The 13498-nt window shown below is 37.2% G+C and overlaps 3 protein-coding genes across 6 annotated transcripts; all 3 read right to left on the bottom strand.

The window, feature by feature from the left end:
- Positions 1-82: 82 nt before the first annotated feature.
- LOC114523707 lies at positions 83-2412 on the bottom strand. Its single transcript, XM_028544717.1, has 2 exons — positions 2047-2412; positions 83-1939 (listed from the first exon to the last, which is right to left on the bottom strand). The coding sequence occupies exons 1-2, from the start codon at positions 2282-2284 to the stop codon at positions 246-248; spliced, it is 1932 nt and encodes a 643-aa protein (XP_028400518.1). The 5' UTR covers positions 2285-2412; the 3' UTR covers positions 83-245.
- A 142-nt stretch (positions 2413-2554) lies between these two features.
- On the bottom strand, positions 2555-10507 carry LOC114523737 (CAP-Gly domain-containing linker protein 1-like). 2 transcript variants are annotated; one of them, XM_028544764.1, is made up of 24 exons: positions 9504-10507; positions 8543-8786; positions 8381-8461; positions 8196-8294; positions 8092-8118; positions 7871-7974; positions 7711-7771; positions 7217-7430; positions 6843-7039; positions 6518-6730; positions 6086-6367; positions 5678-5893; positions 5387-5599; positions 5182-5310; positions 4995-5083; positions 4715-4838; positions 4575-4648; positions 4179-4354; positions 3939-4027; positions 3761-3796; positions 3494-3579; positions 3175-3353; positions 3033-3070; positions 2555-2948 (listed from the first exon to the last, which is right to left on the bottom strand). In XM_028544764.1, exons 1-24 carry the CDS (start codon positions 10415-10417, stop codon positions 2940-2942), a joined length of 3894 nt encoding a protein of 1297 aa, XP_028400565.1. In that variant the 5' UTR covers positions 10418-10507; the 3' UTR covers positions 2555-2939. The 2 variants fall into 2 exon arrangements, with proteins under 2 accessions (XP_028400565.1, XP_028400566.1); XM_028544765.1 differs by having other exon boundaries at positions 3494-3567.
- Positions 10508-10919: 412 nt separating this feature from the next.
- LOC114523709 (ankyrin repeat family A protein 2-like) lies at positions 10920-13193 on the bottom strand. 3 transcript variants are annotated; one of them, XM_028544719.1, is made up of 9 exons: positions 13039-13188; positions 12764-12849; positions 12422-12482; positions 12241-12306; positions 12104-12171; positions 11871-12026; positions 11714-11780; positions 11471-11551; positions 10920-11317 (listed from the first exon to the last, which is right to left on the bottom strand). In XM_028544719.1, the coding sequence occupies exons 1-9, from the start codon at positions 13166-13168 to the stop codon at positions 11262-11264; spliced, it is 771 nt and encodes a 256-aa protein (XP_028400520.1). In that variant the 5' UTR covers positions 13169-13188; the 3' UTR covers positions 10920-11261. The 3 variants fall into 3 exon arrangements, with proteins under 3 accessions (XP_028400520.1, XP_028400523.1, XP_028400522.1); XM_028544722.1 differs by having other exon boundaries at positions 12814-12849; positions 13039-13186; XM_028544721.1 differs by having other exon boundaries at positions 11283-11368; positions 13039-13193.
- Positions 13194-13498: the final 305 nt, after the last annotated feature.

Genomic DNA, 13498 nt, shown 5'->3' with positions numbered 1-13498 from the left:
TATGAACACCGCTTACTTCCAAAATTTGGGGCATGCGCAGGAGTTTTCCCTCAGAATAAATTGACAAAATGTTTCTCCACGCGATACATTTAATTTGAAGATTAAAAATGTAACGAATTTTGAATATTCTACAAAACAGTTCCTTCAAAATTTGTAAATTACAGATTCCATTGTTTTTGGTTTTCAACCTTACAAAATGAACAAACAGTCAACTTTGAACATTAAAAGCTTACATATACGCATGCTCACATCGTACAAGACTTGAATTCGAATTCCTCGCCGATATGTACATGTTTACCAGGCTTCTCAAAATACCACTCAGAAATAGCGTCTCGGACAGATTTTCCCTTGATTTTATTTGTCTTCCAAATATTTGTGAAAGATGCTTGGGTATGTTCAAAACACGAGGACAGAAAGACGCCGCTGCTGGCTTTTTTCAAGACAGGCTTCAGTGCTTTCAATGTCAACTTTCGCAAGCCTAGGATGGCTTTTATTTCATCTCTAGTGCAAGCTGTGGGCTTACTGTAAAGACCTTGCCAATGCCATTGATAATAATTTGCTTTGACGCGAGTTTCAGGAGGATTGTGACGCGACTTCTTTAGCTCCTTCTTTTGTAAATATTTCGCAGATTTGCGCAAACTTGTTGAAGCGCGTTGCGCACCTTTTGCGCCTCTTTTCAACCTAAATCGCCCGTCATTTACGGGGCCGTACGAACGTGTGCGATCAACTCTAGATAAATCTAAAGTCGATAGAGCCGGTTGTGGGTTATGGAACGGAACTTTCTGCATGTCAGTAAGACTCTGTTGACGGAGGTCTTGAGAGGTAACTGGAGTATAGAAAGGCCGCGCATTAAGAAAACTGTTTCCAGGATCTCTTTGATGTGAATTATACAAAGGCCTTGGATTCTTCCAATACGAAACTTGCGGCGTGAATGAATTTTTCTTCCATTTTGGACTGCGCCAGACAGGTGCGTTTGGAGAAGTTGTCAAATCGTTTCTTCCAAATGCAAGAGTTTTTGCGCGATTATTGACGCGTGGGAGGAAATCATAAGTTAATGCTGGTACCTTGGTAAGAGAGTACGTCTTTTTGCCTGGAATGGTGTTTGATTTATGTGCGCGACTATTCACTGTCGTAGTGTGGCTTTTCTTCCGAGATGAGTGACTACTCCTGCGCGGAGTGTCTGGTGGGGAGTCTAGAAGTCTTCCCAAAGATTTGTACAAAAGCATATCTTGATAACTTGGTATGTTGCAGAGAATATTAAGGTTGTTCGGAATTTGCCATACATCGTAGGCAGACTGGAGAATAAAGAACGGCGTTTCAATAAGATGAAAGAAATACTCTGGAAACAAACATTTCCAATGCTCTGATTCAGCCATTTGCTGCACGCATTTTTTGTGAAGGCCAGATGTTGAATTATGTGTGATTAGCATTCGTTTGAATTGTTTCCGAACCCTGTTAACACCGGCCAGTGTTTGTATATCGGTGAAATAACCGCTGTCTGCAATAGCGCGGACTTTAGTGTGTGGATTCAACCTCTTCTTGATATAATCAGCATGAATAAGAACCGCAAGACTGCCCGCGGAGCTGCCGGTCAGCAGTACATCGCTCGCAGTATCGATCCCCCTGTCAAGTAAGTCTTGTATGATCGCATCAAGTACCACTTTGCCACGAAAATAAACAGGTTTATCCATGAAATATAATGGGTTTTCTCGTTTCCCAGTGAAAGATGATCCATCGCAGTATGCAACAAACACTGCATTCCAGTTATAGAAATCGGGGTTGATTTGTGGATCAGTTGAGTACATACCACCATCAGAGAATTCAATATTATAACTTGAGCCGTAGGGCCCATGACTGCGTTGATAACACGCCTCCTCGTCATAACACCATGCACCACCGCAGAAAAAAACTACCCATCGTTTAACACCACTTCCAAAACCTACACAAAAGACAGAGTCGCATGTTAAAGAATGCAATTCAAAGAATCACACTTCATTAATCAGCTAGATTTTTACCAACATTCTTTCATTTGAAACTAATTTATACCTTTTCTGAAGTGATACGCCGGCGGGGAGCCGTTCAGACAGCAAGCTCCAAGTTTCACAGCTTTATTCAAAATCACCTTTTCGACCTTCACAGGTAAACTCTCTCTTCTTAAACGAGTTCGTCCACCAAGAATACCCTCACGGAAAGTTGAATCAATAAACAAGGTTGTTAAAAGGCTGGCCAAGATGGCCGTAAGAACGTAACTGATGGCTAAACTTAAAGAACTGGATGTCATCATATATGTCGCTTACTCTTTGATTTTTCTTACATCACTCTTAGCTTGTTGTTATGTTATTTACGGCCACAAGAGTAGGAAATAATGAAATCTATCTTCATCTACTGAACCTGCAACAAGACACAGGTGGCATCATAACAGATTGGAATCAGAGGACTTGGAGTCCACGCTGTTTTGATCTGCATCTGTTTGTTTATTCATTCTCTAGCTGCATGGTGAAACAGATTAACGCCGTAATTCAATAAAAAACTATATATATTTTTTGATAACTTGGTTAAATAGATAGACTATAAGCGAATATACTTCACAGGATAAGGTTCAAATATAATATTGTCTGGCCAAGCAAGCAATAAATAATAACATCCATGTTTCAAACCAACGAATGTAACATCTTCTCGATATTAAATTGGTAACTTCATTACATCCAATATCATCGCTGAACGTCCGGTCTCGGGTCGTCGCCGGTCGGACTCGAGACGGTTCCGCGTCATCTTTCATACAAATATTATATCATAGCTCTTCTCATAGTTCCTGTCAATTGTCCTATAGTTTATATTTACATATTTCTAACTATATTTTTATAAAAATAAAATACCAAACAGCCCGACATTTGTGTGTAGATATTCGGGGAATATTCTAATTCTTGCATCTCGACTTCTTAAAATGTCTAAAACAAACGAAAATTGTTTAAAAGAGAATAATAAAATGAACAGATATCTACTTTTACAAAAAGATATCTACTTTTACTAACCTGTTCATCATTACAGTCCTCTGACCAGTGACCAAAGACTAGACAAAACAGTGAATATAGAACATGATGGAACATTCTGTTGTATTAAACCTTTCTTTCTCATAAGTTGTATGGTTGTATCTGTTAAAATGCAATGACTTACCTTCACATATACCACAGTATGGTCTCTCATGGTTCCTGTCACCATGATGTTGCACTCCGCCACTGTCATCACCACCTTCTTGCAATGGACATTCGTCTGTCTCATGTTGGTCAAACACATCACAAATGTCACAAAATGTTCGCATTGCATACTTGGGTTTTACCATCAGCTCATCATCACTAAATTAGATACGAGTATTCACAACCCTGGCGACTCAATAAGGAGAAACTATATATTGCTATAAGTTGTATCGAATTTCTTTCATTTTATATTTTATACTGTCTTTACAAAGGACAAACTATAGACAAAATGGCCGCACCTTTCAGACTCTAGACCATGAAGTAGTATAGCTTCGTCTCCAGCTTCCAAAAGTGCAATGGTTTGATTTGCTTTCTGATTTTTGTTCTAGAGAAAATATAAACTTCTTACGTTCCTTTAACTGAAGTCATTGTACGCGGCCGGTTTTCCTTTCCATAACTGCGCTTGCAGCCGAGATTTTTCGTCAATGTAATGACCTATAATTTAACTGGACTACGTCCTCTCGTCTTACAGAGAGGGAACTTAACACAATGAAATATCAGCTGACCTGAAGATCGACGATAATAGAATTCAAAAACTCCACCTGAAGAAAAAAAAGATTAAGTTTGATGATAAATAGGACTGCATGCACTATTAATGAAACTAAGATAGTTTAGTAACTGGTTATCTCCGCTTGAAACTGAGCTCCTCCCAGCAATTAGATCTAAATCTTTGCTCCTAAATACCTGTTCCTCTGCAGATTCCTTTTCAGATTGAACCACAGCAAGTTTGGATTCTGCTTCGTGTAACCGTAGCATCAGAGCTGAGGCATTTTCTACAGAAGTTTCAAGTAATATACGTAAAGATAAATACGACAATCTTCCTCAATACAATCTGAACTAGTCGCTTGGAAGCTAGCCAGCAACGCTCTTCGTCAGTGGTGTCCTGTTATATCCATGCATATCAAAAGAAATACCCTGAATTACCTAAAATATCCCCATCCATTGGGGATTTTGGAAACTCTCCATTTCCCATCTTCTCAATCTGTTCTTTGTAAAGTCTGATCTCATCTTCTTTCTGCTTGAGAGCGCCTTTCGCCTCCTCAAAATCATCTTTCAAAATCAGAATCTCGTTGCTAAGGTTCTCTGTTTTGTTCGTAGCGCTAAAAAAGAAAAAAAACCATTGTACTTCGTGTTATTTTACCCACCGATGACATTGTCGATGTAAGAGGAGTAACTGAGGTTTGATTCAGTCCTGCAAAATGCAGTTATTTGATTTCATTTATAGCAACACTGTATTCAACTAGAAATGATCCTCACTGGACACTAGAAAGACGTTAGTTTACTTCAGGTGGCTAAAAAATCGATTTTAAAAAGAATTACTTTTCAGCAGCATCGCTCATTTTCTTTTTAAGATTGCTAACTTGACCCTCCAACTGCTGCGATCTTTCTTGCATCTGAAAAGCGGAAGATAACGATGAGAAATATGGGAAAATAAGACGCAAATGTTGACAACGGCTTACTTTATATTGTTCGCCAAGTAACCTCTTGATTTCGTTAGTTTTGTTCGCAAGAAGATTTTCCAAATTTTCTTTCTCTTCGGTTAAAGTATTCACCTTCTCAACATTATGCTTCTTAACTTCGTCTCTATAATGGAAGATCATTTCATTCATCACTTACTCCATCAGTTAGCTGTATCAATAGTTGTTATCTGTGTCTATAGTTGTTAGCTGTATCAATAGTTGTTAGCTGTGTCTATAGTTTTCCTCAACCAAGAACCAGGTCAATTAATGTTGGACTTACAATTTAGACTTTAAGGCGGCAATTTCTGACTGCATCGCTTTCTGCTGTTGTCCCTGTTTTTGGCTAGAATCCGAGTTCAGATTCTCGATCTACAAAGACACCAAGTACACGATTTCGTACCTCTCTCATCATTCAGACATCAGTGAAGATGAAGATTTCTACCTGAGCATGTCAGACATGCATATACCTGCGTCTCAAGAGAAATAATTTCCACTAAAAGATTATCCCGATCTTTCGTTAAAGATTGTTTCTCAGAAGTCATTTTATCGTTGTCAGCCTTGAATACCTCCAGTTGTCGGTCTTGCTCCTCGCAAAGCTGCAAAAATTCAAAATAGACAAACAATAAAGATGCGCTCCAACATTGATGCAAGAAAGGAAAGGATATCCATTACCTGTATAGCATCATTTCTTTCTGTCGTAATTTCAAGCTTAGCTTTAGACAGTTCTTCGCATTTCTCTGACAGATCTTTCAGTTTCTGTGATAAGGTATTATTGTTTTGTTGTATAGTGTTATGTTCCTGTTGTATTTTTGCGAGTTCTTCCTTCGTTTTATTTTTGTCAGACTTCAACGTCTCACATTCCTTTACAAGGTTACCACGTTCAATCTAAAAAAAAACAAAGAACCAGTATTCAAAGATTCAGCGAATCTTTACATGAAAGAATACAAGGTATTTAACACCTACCTCATTTGAATGCATTCTCTCTTTTAGTTTGTTGACTTCGTCGTCTCTAGCAGTTTCCACCAACGTAAGTTCATTCCGATGATCCTGAGTCAGTATTTTTTGTTTATTTTGCAAGTCTTTTAAATCTTTCGCGAGCGAAGCCACTTTCGATTCCAAAGCATCGACCTCGGACCGATGAGCCTCTTTCATTAACGTTAAATTTTTATCTGCCTCACCCTTTAACAAAGCAAAGAGAATTCGTTGAATTAGTAGACTAATCCGCTAAACTCTATCAGTTCTGAACTGTTCTTCCTAGAGGTCCAGTAAGGATCCAGTGTTACTACAGGAGGAAACCTAAACTAAACTAACTTTATTTATAGTTATTTTATACTGGATAGCTCTATCATCTGTAAACGTCTAACAACTAACCAAACTCTCAACTTCTTTCTCGATTTCTTTCTGCCGTGTTAACTGAGTATTCAACTTGTTTTCCAAATCATTTACAAGTTGTGTTTTCTTATTAGCGTCTTCTTTGGTCTCGACCAGTAATTTGTTGGTATTTGCCAGAAGGCTTTCAAGCTGTTTTGTTTTTTGTTGTGCTATGTCGTTTTCCAACGCCATGTTGTTTTCGAGTTGAGAGGTTTTGGTTTTTGACTCCAGCAGTTCGCCTTCCAGTTCAGCGATTCTTGTTTTCAGATTCACAACAGCAATCTAGAGAAACCATTGAATCCGATTTGTAGATTGTAAACCCATCTTAAATTAACCGGTATTAATAAACTATATTTCTCTCCAAAACTATATTTAATCGCCAAAGAAAAATCGCCGGCAATACAAAGTCAGGTGATAAATCTTTAACCTTACTTTACTAGCTTCATCTTTCTGATTTGAAGCAAGAAGATTTTCCTCCATTATATCTTTGTATCTTTTCTCTGAAGCTTCAAGTTTCTCTTCATTTAGTTGAAGATTGCTTTCAACTGCAGCTTTTTCTCGCTTGGTTTTCACGAGTTCTTCGTTGTATCGTTCTTTCTCAGCCTTCATCAACTCGTAATCTTCAATTACTTTCTTTCTCTCATTCTGGTAAACAACAGATGGATTTGTGAACTAAACTAGATTTAGGCTAAGTATACAGAAAGCCAAGAAAGAAACTTCATTGAAACAAATAGTTTCATAAATCCTCCCGCCTCACCTCAGCAGCTGTTAGTTTCTGATTCATTTCTTTTTTATTCTGTTCTTGCGTTTCTTCATGTTTATTCATTTGTTCAGTCAACTTTCTCTCGAGTTCATCTACTTTGTTTTCCTTTTCACCCAAGATTTTCTTCGTTTTCGACAATTCTTTTTTCACGATTTCTAAAGATGTTTCCAGCTGTTGGTTCTGATCATTTTCTAAACGTAAAAATCAGATACGAAGGTTCAAGTAACCTTCGATTTCATTTTGGCCCGAAATTAGCCCGTGCTATCAAAGTTATGTAAACACAGTTGATGTTCTCAGAAAAAAAATGTCATTAGACAATCTCTTGGGAAAACAGTTCATGAAGAAGTGTAAGTACATTGACATTCTACCTTCAACTTCGGTATCCATGTTTTTTTTAAGACTTTGAAAGCTTGTTCTAGACTCAGCCAGTTGATCTCTCAGTTCCAACATCTTGGCTTCGTTGCTCAGTTTGTCTGAACGCACTTCACTCAGTTCCTTTTGTAATTCCTTGATCTTCATATTTCGTTCTTCATATTGTGTTGAGAGCTCTTTGATCTTGTCTTCATCCTGTCTCACATGATTCTATTTTAAACACGAAAGAAAAGGATATCTTTCAGTGATGACTACTGGGAGCAAGGATGGCATGTGAGGTGGTGATAGGATCTTAAGGGGCAGGGAAATGAGGGGGACTTGGGATATAATAGGATTGTAGGAGGGTATGGATGGGGGGCAAGGAAGCTATGGCATTGTGATGATGGGGGAACTTAAATGGTTGGCCAAAGATGGTATGGCTATAGAGTAAGTATGATAGAAAGAAGTTCATTGCTGAGGTGGCAGGGGTCATAATAACAAGGCTGTTTACCTTTAACTCATCGTCAGTAATTTTCTCTTCTTCCAACATAAATTGTAAATCTTCATATTTTCTAAGAAATATAAAACAACAAACACCACATTACTATTAGGATGTGCAGTGGATGTATACCCTACCAAACCAGTTACATGCAAAAGTATAACATCATTACTTTTTTTCTTCATCAAGTTTTGCTCTTGTTTCAGAATTCTCTTTGGTTGCCTTTGCGAGATTATCTTTTAATGCATTTATGATCTCGTCTTTTTCTTTCAACAACTAAACAACATAGTAAGCATCGAAAAATAAATTGGAGAAGAAGTGGATGGAATGAAAGAATGAAACTCTAAGTTTCCATAATCACCACTAATTACTTAGTTCTTAATAACTAATTACCTTATCATTGAATTCATTGCCATTGCCCTGGAACAAATGAAGAATGTTTATTTAGCCACTGAATGAGTTTGGAGGCTGAAGATTAATGAAATGAAATGGATAACCTTTCCACTTGATTCAAATCCTTTCAGTTTTTCATCTTTCTCAAGCTCTCTCTCCATCAACATTTTGTGGATTTCCCTTTCTCTTTCCTCAAGAGCACTCTGAAATGATGAGTTTACAAATGACTGTTGAAAGAAAGACTCTTTATTTGATGACAGACATCAATAATCATAAACAAGAGACAAACCTGTAATGCAGCCACTTGTTGAGAATTTGAAGGAGTTTTTTTCACACCTGAATGAAGAGACTCATTTGAAGTGGCCAGTTCCTAAAATCATTAGAGAAATTAGTATATTGGTAGAGTAATCAGCCACCATGACAACAAATTCCAAGATTTTACAGAACTTACATTTGTTTGTGGCACAACCTTCTCTGTTGGTGAACCAGGGTGTGGTGCTGCCGCTGCAGAAACTGATGTTATGTTAGAAACATCTGAGTTCATTGAAGATGTCCTATTAAACACCATTTTAGCTGCAATGTCAAGAGATGGACCAGGAGAACTTAAAGGTTTCTTAGATAGGACTTTTTTCTTCGATTTTGTAACTTTGGATGAGGGTGCAAACAATCCGTATTTCATCTCGCATGTAAAATACCTTAAATAGATTTATCATTATTAGTTCAAATGTGGCATCTGCTTGGATATCAGTGCACACACTGGAGGAAACAGTATGTGGTTTCTCTGTTCTTGCAAAATACTATGCATTATTAATATAACTAAAATTTGGTTACATAATTTTGCAGTAATATTGAAGGAGCAAACTAGCCCCCCTACCTTTGGCACTTAGCCACTAATGAATACTGGACAGGTAGAGTATAAACCCTAGCTAAACTCCTGTCATAAATAATGTCTAAGTAAAGGGAATTCCAACTGTTGGTTGAACAATTAATGTGAAAATGATAATGATTTATGGTTGATAAAACGTGATCTTAATCTCAATGAAGTCTCTACAATAAACATGCCCCATGTAGGACTAATATTTAACTACCATTTAGTCTAGACTGCCTGACCAGGGGGTTTAACAATATTAGCACTACTGGCAAATATTGAAATATCAATTCAATATTTAATCTTTGTACATTTCATAAAGTGTATCACTTTGTCATATTCGAATTCCAATTATTATCACACATAGTAAATATTATATAAATGACTATTACTATACAATTCATCCTTAAGAGATAGTGTAAACAGTGTTTAAAGGGTAATCTCTTTTAAATTGACTAACCAACAAGTTAAAGAAGTATTTCTAAAGAGGCTAAAAACAAAAGTGTAACCGTTCACAAGTTGTGAAACAAATATATATTTATACCTCGTTCCTGCAACCGCCCCGTCATTCTTCCCAAGAGCTTCTTCTAGTTCAATGCCTGCCCACTCGCCTTTGGCAAATTCAGTTGGTCCTAAATATCTTAAAACTCCAACTTTTGTGCCGCTAACAATGACTTGATCACCGATTTTTAAAGTACTAGAATCATCCAAAATCGCGTGATCTGATGTTGAATTTTTCGGCACAATATTGATTTTATGTAACCTGTTTGGCTTTGAAAACACACCGTGTGAAGGTTCGCAGTCAAAATATCTAACACCTGCAACAGATCCATCGTTTTTACCACCAGCTTCGTCAAGTTTAACTCCAGCCCAGAGGCCTTTTGCAAATTTTGTTTCGCCTAAATATTCGATGACCCCTGATTTCGAGCCAGCGACTAAAACACGATCGCCAACTTTAAATAAAATCCCAGTAGTTTCATCTTTTATAGACTCTTGTGTTTTTTCTCTCGCAAGCATCGGACTTGGAGTCGGTGACTCCTTACTTAAAGAACTATGGGAGCTAGATGATTGTCGTTTTAAGTTTGTACTTGAGCCATCCCGTGGTGTTAAACTGTCTCGTTTCAAAGGAGTAGTTTCACTTGAAACACCTCTGGGTTGTATGCCAGATTTCAGTTTACTTTGCGTGCCGTTTTGTTTAGTCCGTGGTGTTGACAACCCGGTAGAATTTGTAGTTGGCAAAGCACTTCTTTTCTCTGACTTTTGTGCTTCTGCTGCTCCAGTAGATCGTTTTAAAAGAGGTTGTTTTAGTCCACTTTTCTGAGGAGTTTCAGCTGAAGACGAAGGAGGCTTTAAACCACTTGTTCTTGGCGCAGTCACTGCCTCAGATTTCGCCGTTCCTGACTTAGCTATCCTACTTGTAGGTGCTTTAAGACGTGAGGCAACTGGCAAATTACTCATCGTTGTTATTTTTTTTTGTCTTTCCTAAAAAATCTTGCGATAATTCTCACATAATCGACCGGTTTTTGAACCACCTCTTTCTTTCCTTAATTCATGATCATACGATATTCGACCTTGCATATTTCATACCGGGTAAAAAGATGATCAGGGGAATATAACCCTAGGGTAAAATATCCGTGGTATAACAATTGCCCACAGTCTTTGGTTCATAACAGTGCGACCGGACCATATATGAATATTATATGAATATTTTATAACCAAAGCTGCTCTAGTTAGACTGCCCCCCCCCCTGGAATAAATTTGGTATGGTGGGGCAGCTTATCTGCATCCGACCGAATCTAGCATAAAAATTGCCTGACTGGTTACACAAGGGACCATGGTAATTTAGGAGGGGCATACCAATTTCACCTGGGGTAGTCTGCAATGACCGCAAAGGTTCTTGCTAATAGAATAAACAGAGCGTAATAATTTTTTGTAATATTTATTGACTATTCAGAAAAAAATTTTGTTAAAAAATGTTGCTGAGATGTTAGGTTGGTAACCTCAGCTCTTTAATTATGATGTCCTCTGAGTTCTGACCATATCCATGTTAGTAAAAAACTATCAGTTGACTAACAAGTTTGATGTCTTGGTCCTGTTATTGGTCCTAGCATCAGTTAGGACCATGTTGTCTTCCATTTGTGGTTAAGAAGTTTCGATCTTACTCTTTCGGTGTCTTCTCTGCTTATACAATATTCTTGTAAGGTATTCTTGTGAGAGATTCAACCCAATAATGCTGGTGAAGCTTAGCTGCCATCTGAAATCTCGTTGAGTTATATCTTTTCACCATTGTGATCATTGTGACCTATGTCTTGGAGCTTTCCAATATCCCCCTAAGGTAATCCTCCATCACTTTTTTAACTGCAAAGATACCCACATGAGAGTAAATCTATCACACCAGCTAATATGCTGCTAAATGAGAAAAAAACTCCATATGTAAACAAATGTGCAGAACTGACTTGACTTCTACTTTCCCACTTTAATAGTTTCTTGACAAAGAAAATAAAATCCTACCAGCTTTATTTCCAAGGGTTAAAGCTAAACTGTAACATGTTTCATCATTCTCATTTTTTATTGTCATATCTGCACCATATTCTATAAAACACAACCAGTTACAACATTTAAGTCTAATAGTGTTCTGGTTGATTCGTTGTTTTTTTCATCAGTACGCAACAGATAAGTAAACTAATTCGTATCGTATCGTAACTCATCACAATAAACGAAGTCATGCATGAACTCCACGAGACTATCACTAACCTAAGAGCTTTTTAGCAATCTCTGGAAAACCTCCAAAAACTGCATACATCAATGCTGTCCCTCCATTCTGAAAAATATTAAAATTTGATGCTAAAAAAAGAAAGCTACAGCTAGAATATACCAAAATGCAAAGTCATTTCAAAAGAAAGAAAATTACCATATCAATATGGTTGATTTTAGCTCCATGACTCAAAAGCTGATCAATAATGTCACTTTGACCTTGACTTGAGGCAAAAAGTAATGGAGTTTCCCCCCCTAAACCTTCTTTATTTGGGTCAGCATGATTCTCTAGCAACAAATTTGATGCAGCTTTCTACATAATGAACCAAACATCAGATTTTAATCAATGGTGCTGACCAACATCGGTTGTTTTCGCCAAAGCTTAGCTACCTGTCTGTGTGCAGCAGCCCACATTAATGGTGTCAAACCTTGCTTGTCCATGGCATTAACATCAATTCCTAAATAAAAGATGATTCATTGTACAGAGTGTCTTTGCATCCAAATTTTATTACAGTTCATATATCAACCTCTCTCAATTTCTTCCTTGATTTTTACAACTTCACCCTGAGCTGCCAAAAACTGCAAGGATGGATCTATTAAACAGATCATCACTTATTCATCCAGGTCATGACATTAAATCATTAAGATAATTCATGATATGATCGATATTTTAAGATTTAATGATCAATTTAATCAATACAAACTCACAATGCGCTGTGTCGCCATCATAGCTACTTTCTGACACAGGAGTCACACTTTCACATTTAATCTAAACAATAATAATAAATACATATCTGCAGTATAAACACAATACAATATCCTATTATAAAAAAATACTTCAAAACCAAATGAGCAGCAAAGTATTACAATTTATTTCTACATTTCAATCAGTGTTGATTATTACAAAAAATTATGTGCAGAACAAATAGAAGCTTTTGTATATAAACCCAAACTCATAGTCTCATATTTATAACTCGAGATTACTAGGTATTTCATAGATATCCATATGTAGAGTATACTCCACTACAGTAGAGTATAAAGTATTCAAACCTTTATATTCTCCATACTGCAGTTAGAATCTCGACTTTTGCTTGACTTACTTGAAGACGAGCGTGCATGCTGTTGTACTGGAACATCTGGTAAACAAAGAAACACATGTTTATCTACTTTACAATAATTGCCACATTTCAAAACAATGAGCACGTGTCGAAGAATTATACAGCTGATGTAAACAAACTATCATCGTTAATTTTCGACATTAATATTGACAATTTATCTACCCAAAACTTGCAAGATAACATATTTATTAAGTAAATGATATTCACCTAAACAACGGCCTCCAAGAACAGCTGCGACTTCTTGATCTGCACCCAAATCGTGTTGATTTTGTTCAGAAAACTCATGCAAACCTGCCATCTTTTTTTTCCACTGACCTCGAATTACCTGGATAACCATTGTGACCAGTGTGACCAGTGTGACCAATGTGACCAATGTGACCATTGTGCCCAGTATGACCAATTGTAGCGGTTTTAAAAGTTACGTGATCTATTGAAATATAATAAAACTTAATTAAGATCAAGTATATAAATTTGGAACCCATGCAATTTCGGTAGCTTTCTGCGCATGCGTAGACTATCGTGACTTGTGACCGGTCACAGTATCACTGCGTCATTTGCAAAGAAATATATCGTGCATGGTACATGGATATATAACCGCGTCGTGAAATTGCCTTCTTTTTCATTACATGATTATCTCAAATCAAGTGACCACCAGTCGCTGCCACCA

Source organism: Dendronephthya gigantea, unplaced genomic scaffold, assembly GCF_004324835.1.
Source record: "Dendronephthya gigantea isolate DGI-Jeju-01 unplaced genomic scaffold, DenGig_1.0 000028F, whole genome shotgun sequence".
Lineage (NCBI taxonomy): Eukaryota > Metazoa > Cnidaria > Anthozoa > Malacalcyonacea > Nephtheidae > Dendronephthya > Dendronephthya gigantea.
This window is presented reverse-complemented; position numbering and strand designations above follow the sequence as displayed.